We start from the raw sequence: 17,131 nt of genomic DNA, 5'->3' as shown, positions 1-17,131 counted from the left end.
GCCACTCTTTTGTTTGGGCAACAATCAATGCACCCTTAGGACTGCCAAAAGAACTTTGGTTAAAAGCAAACAACCAGATTTGCACATGGCTAACAGCCTTTCCAACTTAAAATGTTTAAACAATAGGACAATTTACCCTGTCAACATAGGGAGGGTGACTATTTTTAAATAAGTTTTTTTTTTAACATTCATTCCTATTATATGGTAAGCAGCTGCCTCCCTCCAAACAGCCACAAGGCAGTATTATAAAAGGCATGGTCATCTTCCAGGTCACTCTCCAAACAACACTGAAAAGAAGCCCTTATTCATGACCTCGTATTATATAAAGGCAGCCTATAGTTAATAATGTTCAATCTTTTACCATTATTCATAGTTCCCTTTTACTTTGGTCAGTAATTGGTCTATATAAATGAGCCCAATCCCCCTTAAAATTCTCCATGCATGCTGCGCTCTCCAATCTTTATTTATCAGAGCCCAGGATTGTTGGCCTGATTTTAGAAATCAGTATGCAAATATTTATATTTTGCCTCTTTCCTTTCATTTCATGAAACATCATAGGATATTTTTTAAATCAAATACAAAAGTTAAACTATTAAAAAAAAAATTCAACCCACGGGATCACAACCCATAGAAAAATAAGACAAAGCACAGAGAAATCAAAGACAAGGAAGATTGTGGAAAATAAATCCCACTTGACAAATGAAAGACTATTCTCTTATATCTCTCATCAAAGTATTGCAGACAATTAATATTTCATGTTCTATATGAAAAAAGAGGATGGAATTTGACCCATAAATGTTGGAAACACACCTTATTCATTTACAATCCACTAATAAAAAACATACATTCAGATAACAAATACATTATTGTTCATGAAAGAACCCCAAATTAAAGGGTGAGTCTAAGTCCAAGTAAATACAGAAAAGCTGCCAAAACTGTGTTTGTCTCTCAATGATCTCATTTGTTTTCATCAAACAATATTGAGTTTTTTCAAATTAGATTAATCTTTGCCCTCTTGTTAGGCTATTTGGATGAAATTTATAACCCCTTTAACATAAAATAATCTCAGAAGTACACTGAAATACCTGCTTGAGAAGAACTAGTTATAATTTACTTACTTTTCTGTTTTAAGGAATATTTTGACTTCATAACAGTTAAAAACAATCTGGTAAGCTGTGCCATCCCATAAATACCTGGCATGTAGATCAGTAAATACTTGTTGGATAAATGAATGAAACATATAAGCAACCTAATTGAAGCAAACAGGAACACAAATACACACGTGCATACACACATACACACAACACACACACACAACCTTTCTAAGAATTCTTCTGAAAATATTAATTTTGATATTTCCATCTGGAAGCAGATCTATCCTACAACTTCCTTTTCAATAGCAACATGTTTTTCAGAGGAAAATAAGTCGAAGCCATGATAGGATTCTATTACATTTTTATCTGATCCCTTCTCCCTCCCCCAAACAATCAACAAATCAACAAAAACTTATGCCAGATTTGTTTTAATTCAGTAGGTCTAAAGGAAATCCCAGAAACTGGCATTTTATCAAGTTCCCTAAATGATGATGAGTGGCAGATAATGTCTAAGAACTATTTCATGTCTCTGTGTGTACCACGACCTTCACCTGGGAGCTTTCCCTTGAATAGCCCTCTTTGGATGTGATGAACTCCTTGTTCATGCAAGTGAGCCGCCCCTTCTAGAAAGCCTTCCCTGCAACACTCCCCAGTCCCTTGCGCATGGGCGGTCCTCCTTCCCTTCACTCTGGCTCACCTTCTCTTGAGAACATCCCCACTGGACACTATCCCTCTGCTCCTCGGTAGAGCCAAGTTCTTGAGGGCATGGACACTCTCTGGCTGAGCCGTGGGTCACTGACACCTCGGCAAATGAATGATTTAACTTCTCTGGGCCCTTAGTTACTTCATATGTAAAATGAGAAAGATAGAAATTACCTCCCTGCTGTGAGCACTAAGTGGTGAGTGTAAACCAACTAACACAGTATCCTGCATGGTGGGAAAACAAGTCCCTTCAGGACTACTACTCTGAAGATAATAGCGAGCCTAAGGTCTGAAAACTAATCTTCAATTCCACACCTCACTACCCACAGAGGGTCAAGGACACTAACTGGAAAGGCAAAGCCCGTGGCTGTTACAAGCCTCGGAGTCAGAGCTCTTGGGCGATACAAGCAGGTTCCACTTCTAATCACACTGGAAGGTGATCCATGTATAAAAGATTGTGTTTTCCTATAGGAACAACATCATCAGGAATGTGTGTTCCTCATCAGCAGCCTGGCCTCAAACAAAGAATGGGAATAACTTGTCAAGACCCTTAAAGAATGGTCATGATCATAAAGACCAAGATCCCATAAATATAAACATCTGTAATTATTTAAAGGAATGAAATTAGGCCCCACATAATCATAAATAAGCTATGAACGCTAATTACAGAAGTGGCCAAATATATGATAGTGCACATAGAATAAAATGTGGGCACAAACATAGACATTGCATAATATAGGATTTTTATGTGGTCCAAACTTCTTTAAGAGACAGTCCAAGAAAGAATGAGCTAATAATATGCCTTCTCCTCTCCATACTTTCCACATATTAGAAGTATCAAAACAAAAAGTGATAACCTCAGAGCACTTTCAAATGCTTCAAATGCGGACTACATTTGATGATTAGGATGACAAAGATACCAATAATGGTATTTCTTATTGAAAGATCATTCTTAGAAATATGAGGCAAGGAAAACATTTCCCCCTTTCTTTATCTAGCCTCTGTTCTAAATTTAGTCGATTCCAAACTGCAGTTTGCCAGCATTGGGCCAAATTCTGTGAAAATAGTATCATTCGAGTCTTAACTTGTTGACAATTGTCAGTGCTTTCTAGAATACACTGAAAAGCACAAAAGCAATTGATAGCCCTCAGCTAGGTTCTTCACACTTGCTACCATTTCTCACCAAACCACAGAAAGGGGAAGGAAAATATCCCCTGTACTAGGGGAGGAAGTCCAGAACAGGGAAGAAGTGGGATACGAGTGTCCATGTAGCAGTCTAAAATGAGGAATCAGCAGGAGGGGCAGGGGCAAGATTTGAAGGCGAAGGTAGCCAACATGTCTAAATGTTGCCATGTGTAACACTCACTCTGCCTCCTCTCGCCCATCACCTCTCAGGAAGAAAGGGCCTAAAAACTGTGAGGGGAATAGGAATGGAACTGCCTTGGAAAAGGCTTGCCTTTTTTGGAGCCCACCGAGTAATGTCCTTTTCAACTGAACATTTGCATACCTCCCCCATGGCACATTGGGTTCCAGGTTTCTGTCCTTAAGAAACATACACATGTGTGCACAACAGTCATGGCAAGCTGGTTCCCTTCTTACCAAAAAACCAAAAATCTAAACATCTATCTGTGGAGAGATGTTACATAAATTACTGTACATGTATGCTATGGAATCCATACAAGGGTTAAAAAGCATGAACTGGCACGGGAAAGTTCCTAAGTCCTACTATTGTTGAAATACTTTTAAAAAGCAAACTGTAAAAGATTATGTAACATTTAATTCCATTTATGTAAAAATAAAACCATACATACGAAATTACGTATGTATGTATATGCATGTATGTGTGAATAAATACGTAATAAGATGAAGAAGGTCTGGGAAAGACCCAATAAATTGATAAGAGTTGCTATTTCTGAGAAGAGTGGATTTTTGTAGTTCAAATAAGACTTTTTTTCCCTCTTTAAATTTTTTGGTATGATAATGTATTAATGTAGCAGGTATCAAACTGAAGTTAAAATTATATAATTACGCTAGAAAGGGAAAGAGGAAGAGAGAAAAGTCCCAACGAATGATGGGAGATGGGTAACCAGTTCTGGTTAACCATCGAGCTCTCCCCCATTTATTACACAACTGAATAACTGGGAACAAATTTTGATAAACATTCACCAGTACTTCAACATTTGAGTTATATTTTCTTGGTCATTATCTATTTTACTTTATCTCTTACACCATCATTGTAGTAACATATAATTTCCAAAAAGAAGGGGACATAGAGTCAGAGAAACACAATGGCCTCACAGCTATAAAGGGCAAGGAGATTTTTCACCTCGAAGATGTGTTGATCAGAGTAGATATCAACCAACAGCCTGTAAGTATGTGGTTCTCATTCCTTCATCAAGAAGGCTCACCCTCTGTCCTCCTGTCCTTTCTTCATCTGGTAGCAGTGGTTCTCAAGCCTCAGCCTCCATGAGAGGCCCAGTGGAGACCTGGAAATGTAGACTCAGGGATCCAGGCCCAGGGCTTCTGATACAGCAGGCCTGCAAGCCTCCTGGTGAGACCACACTCTGTGCCCCATCTCCATCATTTTCTAGCTCTGTGACCTTGGGAAAGTCACTAAACCTCTCAGTGCTACCATTTTTTCATTTGCAAAATGGGGTTATGATAGTACGTACCTCACTAAGCTGTGGGGATTTCATGCCTGGCTCTGAGTAAGGATTACCTGTAGTAGCTGCTGTTATTTTGATGAAGAATATGATGATCTCAGTTACTATTATTATTAGGGGGCAAGGCCCAGGAATCTACATTTAACAGGTGATTCTGTAGTCCACTGCATTTTGAGAATCACTGCTTACACTCATGATTCCCTCAGGTAGGAGAAAGGACAGACAAAAAACAACGCTCAAGGGAAAGTCAAAGCAGCTAGCCAGCTTTCACTACTGCTTCACCCAGTTAGCAATGCTGGATTTCACCTTCCTGCATGCCTGCTGATGGTAGAAAGCTCTTCCAGAAGGGCTCTCTCTGCTGGGAAGCCTGGTAGGTCCACACCCTCCACCCATTCCACCAGGTCGGATACATGTTGCGTTCACCTCTCCAACAGGCCTGACCACACTGTGGCCTAATCTGTTTGGTGAGCAACTTTAGAATGAGACTTAGGTGGTACCCCTGAATGTAAATGCCCTTCAAAATACAGATGAATTAAGTCCATCAGCTCTCTGCTTACCATGCGTTAACTCATCCAAAACCAGACGCTCCATTTCTTTGCTAAGGAAAATTAATTGCCTATTATTCCCTGATCTGATCAAAATTATTTGACCCTGAGACAATCTTGCCTAAACATCACTCTGCTCTAAAATACAGTATTATCAACAAACTTCTCATTAATACGATTCCTTCCTGAGTCACCCTCCTTGAATCAGAAAAGCCAAAACCCCCAGTATTGGCCTGGAGGATGCTGTTTGGAAAAGGACTTACGAGAAACACAGCTACTGTCTCTGAATTTCTGCTGCACACTAAGGGTTTGTTGTTGTCCCCCCTGTGTGAACAAAGGGCACAAAAGGGTTAAGGAGAGGGCCATCCAGATTCCTTTGGAAACCAAATCCAGAATGGTCTGTGGGTTAACACTAACATTTTCTCTCTACCCAGGTAATGCTCCTCTTGATTCTCTCTTTCCTGTCCTTCCTTCACTGTACCTGCTCTATGGTTTCAGCTGTTTGGCTTTAATCTTTCCCAGTGCTAAAATCCAAGATACAACCTCGATGCCCAAAAATGGAGAATGACCCACTGAATGGTGATACCTTCCCACAACAGAATCGTATGTACTGGGTGTTATACGAAAACAATGAATCATGGATCACCACATCAAAAACTAATGATGTATTGTACGGTGACTAACATAACATAATAAAATTAAATTAAATTAAAAAAAAAAAAAAGAATCGTATGTACCCATCAAGGGCCAATATTTCCAAGTAAGTTGAAAAGATATTATGCCCTGAGGTTAAGTGGAAAATTTTTTTTAAATAATGCAACGTAAGTTCTAAGATATTAGCTAGATTAACACTTTTACACAGGAAAAAATACAGAAAGAAATATACCAAATATTAACAATTGTAACTTCTGGGTGGTGGGATTATGAGTAAATTTATTTTCTGCTTTCCCACTGTTCAGACTATTTTTCAAAGCTTCTTCTATGAGCATATGTTACTATTCTGATCAGAAAAACATAAACCAGTAGCTATGAGCAAATACAATTGTGTCTCTTAAAATCCTGGAGACAAATTCTGTGTGATGGAGTAGAAACAGAGAAAATGAAGTAGGTAACTCTAACATCAACCACCAGAGCTTGAGAAATCTGACGCATTCATGAGTCTCTCTCACAAAGGACCACCTCAGGGCAGGTTGGGGATTTTGATCTCCCCCAAAAGCCTGACACCACTATCAGAAAGAGATCTCAGGACACTGAATTCGCTGGTCTATTCTTAGGCCCAGTTTAATTTGAAGTAGCTTATCTTCTTAAGCCCAAAAGAACACTCAGGAAATGGATGTGTCTTGGGTGTCTCTTCCCCTTGGAAGATTAGGATAATCAGAGACGAGCAAGAATGATGATGCAGAAAATAGCAGGACAAGCAGGAAAGACAGTGACACAGTACAGCAACAGAAAGTTCCCTTCTGTATCACAGTTAATGGGGAAATGAACCAAAAGCCTTGGGCATGTTCCCTTAACACATGACCCCTCCGTCGACACCTCCGTTCTGTGGTAGCCAACTGGCCTCTCACTGGCAAGGCAGCCTTGCTAATCACGGAAAGATAAAGATGGCAAATAAGCAGTTTAAAAATGAAAGAATGAAGAGAGGAGCTTCTTCAAGGTGAAACAACAGTAACATGGACACACATCGGCTTGCTAATGTGTTTTTGCTGGAATCACTTTATCTGACCATCTGCTTGGGAGATTCCTGACAAATGAACATTTCAGGCCTTGCATTGATAGTTCTTGGAAGTCACATGGGTAAAACATCTGACTCCCATCTCACAGGAAGGGGGTGATAGATAAACGGTTGATTGAGAAGGCTCTGAAAAAATATCATCCACCCTACTTGTCCCTGTTCCAAAAGGCTTCGGAAGTTATGTTTTTTATAGTCAAGCCCAACAAGTATTTAAAGAGCACCTACTATACTTACATTAACTGAGAAATGCTTACACACCAGGCACTGTGTTAAGCACTTTGAATGGACCTTTCCATTCAATTCCCTCCAAAGCAATTATTATCCCCATCTTATAGGAGGGAACTGGGGGAGACAGATTCCAAGTCTCCACCTGTTCAAGTGGAAATGTTGGTGTATGCTTCTTCCTGGGCTGCCAGAATAAATTACCACAAGCTTGGTGGCTTAAAACAACAGACATTTATTCTCTCATAACTCTGGAGACCAGGAGCCCCAAATCAGGGTGTTGGCAGGGCCACACTTCATCTGAAGGCTCTAGGGAAGAGCCCCTCTTTGCTTTCTCCTTCCTCCTGGTGACTCCAGGTACTCCTCGGCTTGTGGTGGCATAACTCTAATCTCTGCCTCTGTTGAGTTTTATTTTGCTTTTTCAGTTTTTATTTTTTTTAACAATTATTATAATTTACTACAATAACCATGGTTATTAATAAGTAATTGGGCATTAATTCTTGAAATGTGGATTTTATGTAACAGTGCATTTTGAAAAGTTCACAGGATCTTTGTTCAACATGGAGACTTGTGGGTTGACATTAAAAACGGGCTTTAGAATATTATGGAATGACTAAGTCATGGAGATGAGTGCCACACACCAGGAATAGAGTCAATGGTACTATAATAGTGTATACTTGTATGGTGAGAGACGGTAGCTACACTTGTGAACATAGCATAACATATAGTTTGCAAACCACTATGCTGTACACCTCAAACTAATCTAACTTTGTGAGTCAACTATACTTCATTGAGAAAACATATTTTAATGGGCTTTAGTTGGCCTGGTATCTGTAGAGTTCTTCTGATGGTTTTTTAAACCTCCCCACCATCCAAAAAAAAAAAAAAGTGTATATTCTTCTGGGGGATACAAATCACCTGGTACTAGGTCAAGACCTAGTTTAGTGGTTTTCCCATCCAGACTGCACACTATATCTCTTGGGAGCTTTTTATAAAAAAAGGATACCTAGGCCCCTCCCCAGAACAACTGAATCGGAGTCCCAGGAAACAGAGCCCAGGTATTTATATCTGCCTCTTTCATAATATGGTTGTCTTCTCTGTGTGTCTGTCTGTCTGTCTCCTCTTCTTGATGTAAAGACACTAGTCATATTGGATTTGGGGCCACCCTCATCCAGTATGACTTGATCTTCACTAATTACACTTCCAAAGATCCGATTTCCAAATAAGGTCACATTCTGAGGTTCCTAGTGGATGCGAACTCTGGCAAACACTGTGCACCCCGGGACTGCAGGATTCCGGCGTGGCCGTGTGACTCCAGAGCCCACATCCAGAGCCACGATGCTCTCGGCGCCCCTGAGGGCCCCGCTCTGTTAGGCACTGTACATACACACTCTAGGTGATGTCATTGTATGACCTGGCTCCCAGCCCCGAGGGGCTAATGACTTACTGAATGCAAATGAGGTGATGAAGGAGGAAAAGCACATATCGGAAATACGTCTGTGGACTTCTGTGTGCCACAGAAACATGGAGGGGAAGGGACAAGTGATGGCTGGGGGCCTTGAGCATCTGGACCCATGGGGAGGAGAGACCTGAGCTGAGGCCAAGAGGCAACACCACAAACAGCATGCTCAGGAAAGAGTGCATGCCCTGGAGGACCATGGGAAATGAAGTTGGTGTAAGGATGTTTTAGAGGCTTCAAAGGCAAGGGAAGGAACTTTGATTCAATTTGGAAGGAAAAAAAAATTAATTGGGGCCAAAATGATAAAATTCAGGCTTAATTTAAAGACTCCTCTGGCAGAGTAAGGCAGGGCAAGTGTGCAGCCTGGAAAAATGGCTGACACTTCTTGACAAAATAAGCTGTGCGCATGTGTGTACCAACACCCAGGGGCATCATGTTTGCATCTTCTCTGTCACATTTCAGCAACTTGCCTTAGAAAGTAAACCGAACATGCAGATGTCCACCAAACCTTCACCCCTCCGTTAGGAGAGTCCCTGTTACTACCAACCTCCCCAAACTCACAGACACAGACACTAGCTTCCCTCCCAACACCCACTTGCACCCCAGCCAGGAGCTGAGTGAAGAGGAAGGTGAGAAAAAGAGAAATAAAAATGCCAAACTAGCAGCCAGAAGAGAAGGCAGCCAAGACATAAATCACCTTTGCACCGCTCACAACAGGCTCCCCTCTGCTTGATGGCGAGGGCACAGTCTCTCGACAGCACGGGGCACTTCTCTCTCTTACAGGTCACTTCCTTGTTCTAGGCAGAAAGAGACAAGAGACATTTGAAAGAAACTCCAAACAGAACCCCCCAAATGCTGACACATGCCTGAGGTTTTGCTAGCCTCCCTCTTCCTATCTTGCTTTCATCTTGGCAAGAAACACTCATGCAAGCATTTTGCTCTCTCTGGAACAGAAATATTCATCCAGAAACACAGGACTTTTGAGATTAGGGGCACATGAGAGAGGAATGAAAAGTCCCCTCTTTAGAAACCAATGTCACCTAGATAACTGAATGCCGAGAGCAAAGCTTTCTCCCACTCTGCTCTAAGGTTTCTTTTTAGTACACACTATAGAAATGATAATATTTGTGTAAATCATATTTTGCCCATTGGGCTACCTGGTCCAGGACTGCATCGTGAGAACAAAAATATTTGCACACAGCCTTCCAACAATCCTTAATAGTAGAGTGCATTAAAATGCAGCAATCTAAAGTTCCAACTCAAATAATGACAAAGTTGAGTATTGAATCAGCTCAGTAAGAGAAAAAATAATATTCCCCATGCCAAGCAGAGACACAGTCGTCAGTGTTTTATAGCCATGGGACAGCTGCATTATATTAGCACTTATGCTAATGAAGTGTGGTGAACATTTGCATCTTCGGTTTTATCCTGAAAGGTTAGCTGTTAAAATGTCTCAGAGAAGATCCAAACATTATGTATATGCCTCTTTATACACAGGTTGGATCCACGTGTGCCGAAAATACCATGTCACAAAACTTAACAAGATTTGTAAGTTTCTTCTATATGCTATATGCTAGGTGCTACGGCTTTCATTCCTATTAAAATTCTCTGAGATAAGTTTTATTACTATCCCCAGTTTATAAACAAGAAAACTGCTGCTCAGAGAAGGTATAAGACCTGAGTAATCAATTCTCTTCTTTTCCCCCTTTTTGGTGTCCTTTATGTGAGAAGGGGGCCTCATGGAGCTAGCCTCATTTACTCCTACAATCCTGTGGTCCTCATCCTAAGCTGCAAATCAGGACCCCTGTGTGGTACTTCACAAAGACTGGCACTGTTGCCCACCCCCTGTAGCTCAGATCTGATGGATCCTAAGGACCAGGCCTAGATGTTCTCCCAAGCTCCCCAGGTAATTCCAATGTGCAGCCAGAGCTGAGAACCACTACTCTGCAGAGAGCATTCTTGTGCCCAGTGAGGCTGAGATGAGTTCGGGAGCTGTCCACAGTCCCTCAGTGAAGGCAGATGTACCATCTGAACCCAGATGTCCCAGCTCCAAGCCCTCCCAAGTTGCCCTTTCCTCACCCTGTCCTTTCATAAGGGTGGTGGAATCAAGGCTCCCTGCAAGTCACAGCCCTTCAGTGGATTCTCATAATTTTTCTTAAATTACAAACATAATGCGTAGTATGGTCACAATTCAAATTAAAGAGGTCTGTTTTAAAAAAATTAAGTGTCCCTGCACTACCACTAAAGTAATCATGAACAATGTCCAGGTATATATACTGTTTGGCATTATTAACAGTGACTTCATTTGGCAGAGTACAGTTCCCGCAAGCCGTCGTTTGATACCAACGCCCCCCACCCCCGCCCCAAGACGTCTGTGAAGTGAACACACTTTCTGACCAGAACATCTGTGAGCATGGCTCATGCAAACCTGGCTGCAGCTTCAGGGAAGGGCCATCCCCAACGGCATCTCCTCTCTGAAGGGAAAAATCCTCAGACATGGGGAGTTCAAAGCTCTGAGGGCAGTCACAGTGAGTGACAATTAGGAGTCTGATAAATAGGAAGATGTACACTTTCTTAAATATAGGAACTCTTTGCTAAATTAGAAACCTGGGAGCCAGTCAAAATCCGTAACAGGATCCCCAAATTCACAATAGCTTGTAACTACAGTCCAGCACAAAAGTTATTCCAACCAGATGGTTTGTAGCTTCACATCTGGAATTTTTTTTTTTTTGCACACACACATGTACACAAGCACACACACACACACACACCCCAAACCTAAACTTTAGTTGTAGGTTTAGTGGGGGATTTCCCCCCTTCTAATAACATTTGGAGTTTTTTTATATTCTACCAAACTGCCATATCTGATCATTTCCCTGGTGTCTAGTAGGCATGGATATGAAGCACATGCTTAGAATCCCAGGACCTCGAAGAAAGTAAGAAAAACTAGAGAATTGCTCGTAAGAGGCTGATTCCTCTGTCTCCTTAATTGAGTCCAGCAGCTACAGAGTAAATTTAAGCACAGGTTAATTAAGACCACTCGCTTCGCTTTCACTGATTTTGCCAAGAGACCAATGCACTGGGCTCCAGCCAGTGGCCCTGGTGAGAAGTGGCGTACACAAAGCCATGCCTGCAGGGGTCCATCTCCACCGGCCTCCTCATCCCCCTGTGAGCCAAGTGTCCTCTGCCCTGAAGCAAGCCCAGGGCTCATTCGGTTCACTTTTCCACTCAAGAAAACTCTTCTGGTGCTGACTCATACTTAACAAATACGTTCTATGTCCAGGGCTCTGCGCTAAGAATTTTATATGCATTATTTCACACACACACACACACACACACACAAAATCCACATCACCCCCATTTTACAGACGGGGAGCCAAGGTTAAGATTCTTGCCCAGGGTCACGCAAAAGGCAGATTTGGAATGCAAACAGAGGTCTGTCTGACTCCAAAGGCAAACATTTAAATGCTGCACTTTGCTACTTCCCAGGCACTCAGGATACGGACAAGAACAAAACAGTGTCCCAGCCCAGAGGCCCCAGGGGAGACTGGTGCCTCCCCTGTGGTGAAATGAGCTCTCTAACAGGAGCTGTGTCATCACCAACCATGGGAGGGTCTACAAATACCAGCTGCTTTCTGGTCATGAGGATGGTTATGCCATTTTGGATCCTGTGCCGATCGTACCTCTGAAAGCCAGATTGCCTTCCTTGAACAAACTATCCAGAGGTTCCAGCTTGGGTTTGAATCTCCCCAAATCTAAGCAACAGAGAGAGTGGTAGAAAAGCACTGGAGAAAAATGTCAGAACATTCTAAAAAAAACGGACCTAGCTGGTGTATAAGAGTAATAAACCTTATCACATTTTTCATTCTCAGTCTCTGTCTCCCGGTGTTTATCCCTTCCTAGGGTCAGCCAGCCTGTGATTTACCTGCTGTCAAAGGCGTCGGCATGATTGCCTCCTTTCTGAGAGACCAAATATATCAAAACCCAAAACACAGCCTCTGGAGGCACATGAAATGAAGTGCCAACATGCAAAAATAAAAGGGGGGCATAGGGAGTAAAAAAGAAAAAGTCTACATGGCTGGCAACAAAGCTCTATAAGGTTGTGAGCCAAACCACAGCCTCAGCCACAGCCAAGTTCAAACAGGATTCCGGCAGCCAGCTTGCTGTGCCTGAGATCTGTCACTAGGTGGTAGCACAGAGTTCCCTGGGCTTCGGAACTGGGACCATGAGACCTGCTAGGGGCTCCCGAACATTTTTCAGTATCTGGTGTGGAGAGACATGATCTCTCACTGAAGGGGGGCAGGGGCTATAGAGAAGATAGCCGATCACCACTGTGAGATTTTCCTCTTTCTGCAACTAGAAAAAACATGTTTTTGACATGCCTTTTTTGTTCTATTTCAAGCCAATGTCTTGAAGATATTTTTTTCTAAGATTCTTCCAGGACCAATCCTATTATGAAATATGGAAAGTATTACCTGACCTTTCACTTATACTTAAGAAATAATAATAAAATAGAAATCTGGAGAGGAAAACACAGCAGCTAATAGGATGAGACTGATCAGGGAGAAATGTCAGCTGGCAAATACTCTATTTTTAGACTCTGAAACAGCATCACAAATCTCTTGAAATAAGAATAAAAACAAAAATACCTGGTGCCTTGCCTGCTGAGACTCCAGGGCCATGTTAGGAAGGTGGCAGACCCCACGAGTCTCTTCCTCTAGAAGATGGCATTATTTTCCTTCCATCCTTGTCTCTTATGAAAGCAAAGCCTGCCTTAGAGGCAAACAGCTGTCATTTGGCAAACTAGCAAATTCTAAGTGCCAGATCCTTTTTCAGAAAATCAAGAAGGCTGCGAAGTTGTTATACTTCTTTCTGCCCAAATGAACAACACTCGGTATGTCAATGAAGCCTACAGACCAGGTCGTATCAGAGAGGAGATGAAGGGGTTAACAGTGGCTCTCTTCCTTAAATTAGAAACCCTGCCGACTTTCCCTTCCTCCTCCTTAGATGCATATCCCCCATTCTCATATCATCACTGCAGTCTTATTTGGGGAGGGGCTTATAGATTGTGCTGCCCTCAAGAATCCCCCTCCCAAACTGCAAACCTCCATGGGGGCGAACCCATATTAACCCTGAATGGTCTGTACCCTTCATCATCGGCTACTGTCCGGGGGATGGATGCCCAGCATGACCACTCTCAGAAGTATAGGCACTTAGCCGTGAAGTTCTAGAGCAGCCAAAAAAACCCAGGACGTGACACCCGGGCCATAGTACTCAGTGCTGCTGGAGTGAGAAATCATGCCACAAGCTTCCCCTCTAGTCTCCAGAAACGTCTACAGTGTTGGAGGCAACAAGACGTCAGCCATTGGCAGGTCACACAAAAACTCCTGTGTAACTTCTGGCATCAAGTGAGAATTTCACCTTGACTCAAAAGCCATCATGGTCGGTGAGCACAGATAGGACACGGTGAGCCTTAATCGAATTATTTTTATCAGTGAATTTATCTGAAGTCCACACACGATGATGGTTCACTATTTGAGTCTGGAGACTGCTCACAGAGGAATTTGTTTTTAGGAATACAAATGTCTTGCGTCAAGCTTCCCAAGGAGGAAGGTGGATCGGACATCAGCACATGTATCCTCTGTGGAATTTCTAGCCCCCCCATGCATGAAGTCAAACAGGTCAACTTGTCCTTGAAGTTCCCCATTGTAACCCAATTCCAGCCCCAGAAGAGCCAAAGGGAACTTTATGGTGCTTTTGAACGCAGGTCACAATTTCTCCTAGGCAATATTATAAAACTTCTCATAAACAGAAGAATAATACTACATGTTTACATAGCACTTTTCTTCTAAAGAGCTCTGCAGACATTATTTCATTAATCCTCACAGGTTTCTTAAGATTCGCAGATGGTGGAATGGCACACAATAAAATTAAGTGTCTCAGGTCCCTCGAAGAGCTAGCTAGCAGTGGACCTGGGAACACAACCTGGTTCCCAGGCCTGGATTAAGGGGCCAGCCGGGGAGGTTAGTTGCTAAGGCACAGCATTAAAATTTATGGATGCATCATATTAGAATTAGGTTAGCTCCTACTCGAATATTGAGATTTTAGGAATAGATTAATATACAGCTGAGCTAGTCTGGAAATTTTCTGGAAAGAGGCCATCTGGGTCAGACAGGCGAGGTCTCCTGCCCTTGTTGTAAGGTAACCTGTTAAAGGTGCCACACAAGGGCTGGACGGAGACTTGGGCAAACAGACCTGACTGCAGAATGTCACAGTTCTAGAATACAGAGATGTAGGCAAAGGCTGAAAGAAAAGACCCAGAAGGGATAGGTTCCATTGGTTGTCAGTGGCTTTGATAAATGGGACATAAAATATAGTGATTCTCTGGAACATATGGTCATGCAAGTGAGCATGAGCACTCATAGAGGAGAAAACACAAGTTTGTACCTGCTCCAGCCTGTCTCCTTTGGACAAAATCTGTTCTGAATCCCCCAGAAAATAATCATTGGGAGGGTGGGGGGGAACTGAGATAGTTCAGTGGTTGCCAGTAGCAGTATTAAATTTGATTGATGATTTATTGTTTTAATTAAGCTTTTACTTGCTTGTTCTTTATTACTGATAGTACAATTGACTTCCCCGTAATTCTTGCATAGAATGAGCTGGAAGAAAAAAAAGAAAAGGCAGTTCGGTCCACTACAAAGCCTTAGTATACAAGATGAGGCTCTGAGCCATATCTCTCAGCTCAATGAAAGTAGGGGAAAACAATGGAGAGAAAGAAAAAAAAATTAACAAAACCATTTCTAAGATGAGGAAAGGGTGTTTGATAGGGAAAATGACTCAAACTTCCCAGCCAAGAGAATAGTCTCCCAACACCTCTTTTCTTTCCCAATCGATGAGGTCCTAAGATAGGTACAAGAGGTGGGGGATGTCTGACATCTGTAGGAAAGGTGGCAGGTGTCAATGGCCTTTGCTTTTATTTTATTTTATTTTTTTTTAAAGATTTTATTTATTTATGTATTAGAGAGCGCGAGAGAGAAACAGCATGAGAGGGGAGAAGGTCAGAGGGAGAAGCAGGCTCGCCGCCAAGCTGGGAGCCCGATGTGGGACTCGATCCCGGCACTCCAGGATCATGACCTGAGCTGAAGGCAGTCGCTTAACCAACTGAGCCACCCAGGCGCCCTGGCCTTTGCTTTTAATGTAAATTAGCATTTCCAGATCTTTCTGAACCCCCAACCTCCACCACTTTTGCAAATCCCTTCCATAGCCAGAGCGAGAGAGCTGATCCATTGCTAACCAAACAATGAAGCAGCATATAGTTTTCTGGGCAGGTTGCTGAACTATTAAGAATAATAGCACCTGGCATTTATAGAAAATCTACTATTTACCAGACTGTGCTAAACATGTTTTATGTATTGTGTCCTTTTTAACCCTTGCATCAAGTCTCAGGAAGGTACCAATTTACCCCTATTTTATGGATAAGAAGACTGAGGCACAGAGAATGTTAATGACTTACCCAGGTTTACACATAGCTAGGAAGGGCAGAGATTCAAAGGCAAGACTCGCTGATACCAGAGAAAGTGATTTAACCACTACGCTGCACAGCTTGGTTCAGAGGCTAAGATGAGCCATCTCTTCCTCGTCGCTAGGAATCTAAATGTTTGCCTTTGCTAAGCACTCCCCATTTTCAGGCCATTATAAACCTTAGTGGTTTATGGTTTCATTTGGATCACACAAGTAAAAATAGTGCATTTTAAGATAGACAGATTAAGTCTCTGGCTTAAAACTCAGAACGAGTCTCAGTCTCTGAGGACCCGGTCATTTGCAAGACAGATCAGAACCTAGATCCGAAGCCTCCACATCCTCTCATTTCTTCCTGGATTTGAGCGGGAGGGTGCCTCCCACGGGAGACTGGCAGCCTCCAGAGGCTATCCTTTTGGAGTCTAGAGGTAAAAATACCTTGCAAGAATATATTTTTGGAGACTTAATGTGAAAGCATCTTGCAAGAACATCACACAATTCATCGCGCTACATCTGGGAGTGTTATTCTTTCTTCCTCCTGTCTAGGCTCAGCAAGCCTTTACCCCAGAGACCCAGACCCTGGCAAATGCCGCCTTCCCTGGCCCGGCTAACAGTGCAAACTCTGAACAAAGCTGCTCTTGAAGCTCAGCCATTTAAAAGACTTTATGAAGCCCACTGGGGCCCCCCGATTATTTTGCAACAAGTCATATCCCATGAAGAAATTCACTTCTCTGCAACACAAAACAGAGGGAGATTAAAGAAAATGGCAGGAGGGGCGGGAGGGGTGTAGAAAAGAAGTAAGACCCCCTGCTGTTCTGTCTGGCCAGAGTCGTGTCTTTTAGTACCCATGTCCTCTACAAAGACGATGTTCTGATGATATATGGCCCTAATACATCACTAAATGACAGTGCTCTCCTGATATTGTACCTTGAAAATATGACACGTGCCAGCAGAAGCAACGGGGGATTAATAAGGAGGCCTTTTTATATTTAACTTACCTGACATTTCAATTCTTTTTTAATGGGCTTTAGTTTGTTGGAAGGGATTGTTTGGGGTCTTATGCTGTTTAAGGATGTAGGTCTGGCTTTTTCTTTTGCCTTTTCAAGGAACTCTCAGAACAAAGAAACACAGACCATTAGAATGTCCCAGCTACTCAAGTACAACTCTGATTTAAAACAGGACAGTGTCAAACA

At 42.3% G+C, this 17,131-nt stretch overlaps 1 protein-coding gene across 3 annotated transcripts in view; it reads right to left on the bottom strand.

The window, feature by feature from the left end:
• The window catches only part of BMPER (BMP binding endothelial regulator), a 239,995-nt gene that overhangs the window by 201,635 nt on the left and 21,229 nt on the right, over positions 1-17,131 (bottom strand). For all 3 annotated transcript variants that reach the window (XM_078059447.1, XM_078059448.1, XM_078059449.1), the window contains exon 3: positions 9,118-9,217. In XM_078059447.1, coding sequence (XP_077915573.1) covers positions 9,118-9,217 — 100 coding nt within the window. The remainder of the gene's footprint in view (positions 1-9,117; positions 9,218-17,131) is intronic.

Source organism: Halichoerus grypus, chromosome 12 (genome assembly GCF_964656455.1).
Source record: "Halichoerus grypus chromosome 12, mHalGry1.hap1.1, whole genome shotgun sequence".
Taxonomy (NCBI): Eukaryota; Metazoa; Chordata; class Mammalia; order Carnivora; family Phocidae; genus Halichoerus; species Halichoerus grypus.
The sequence above is the reverse complement of the archived record's forward strand: the minus strand, read 5'-3'. Positions and strand labels throughout refer to the sequence as shown.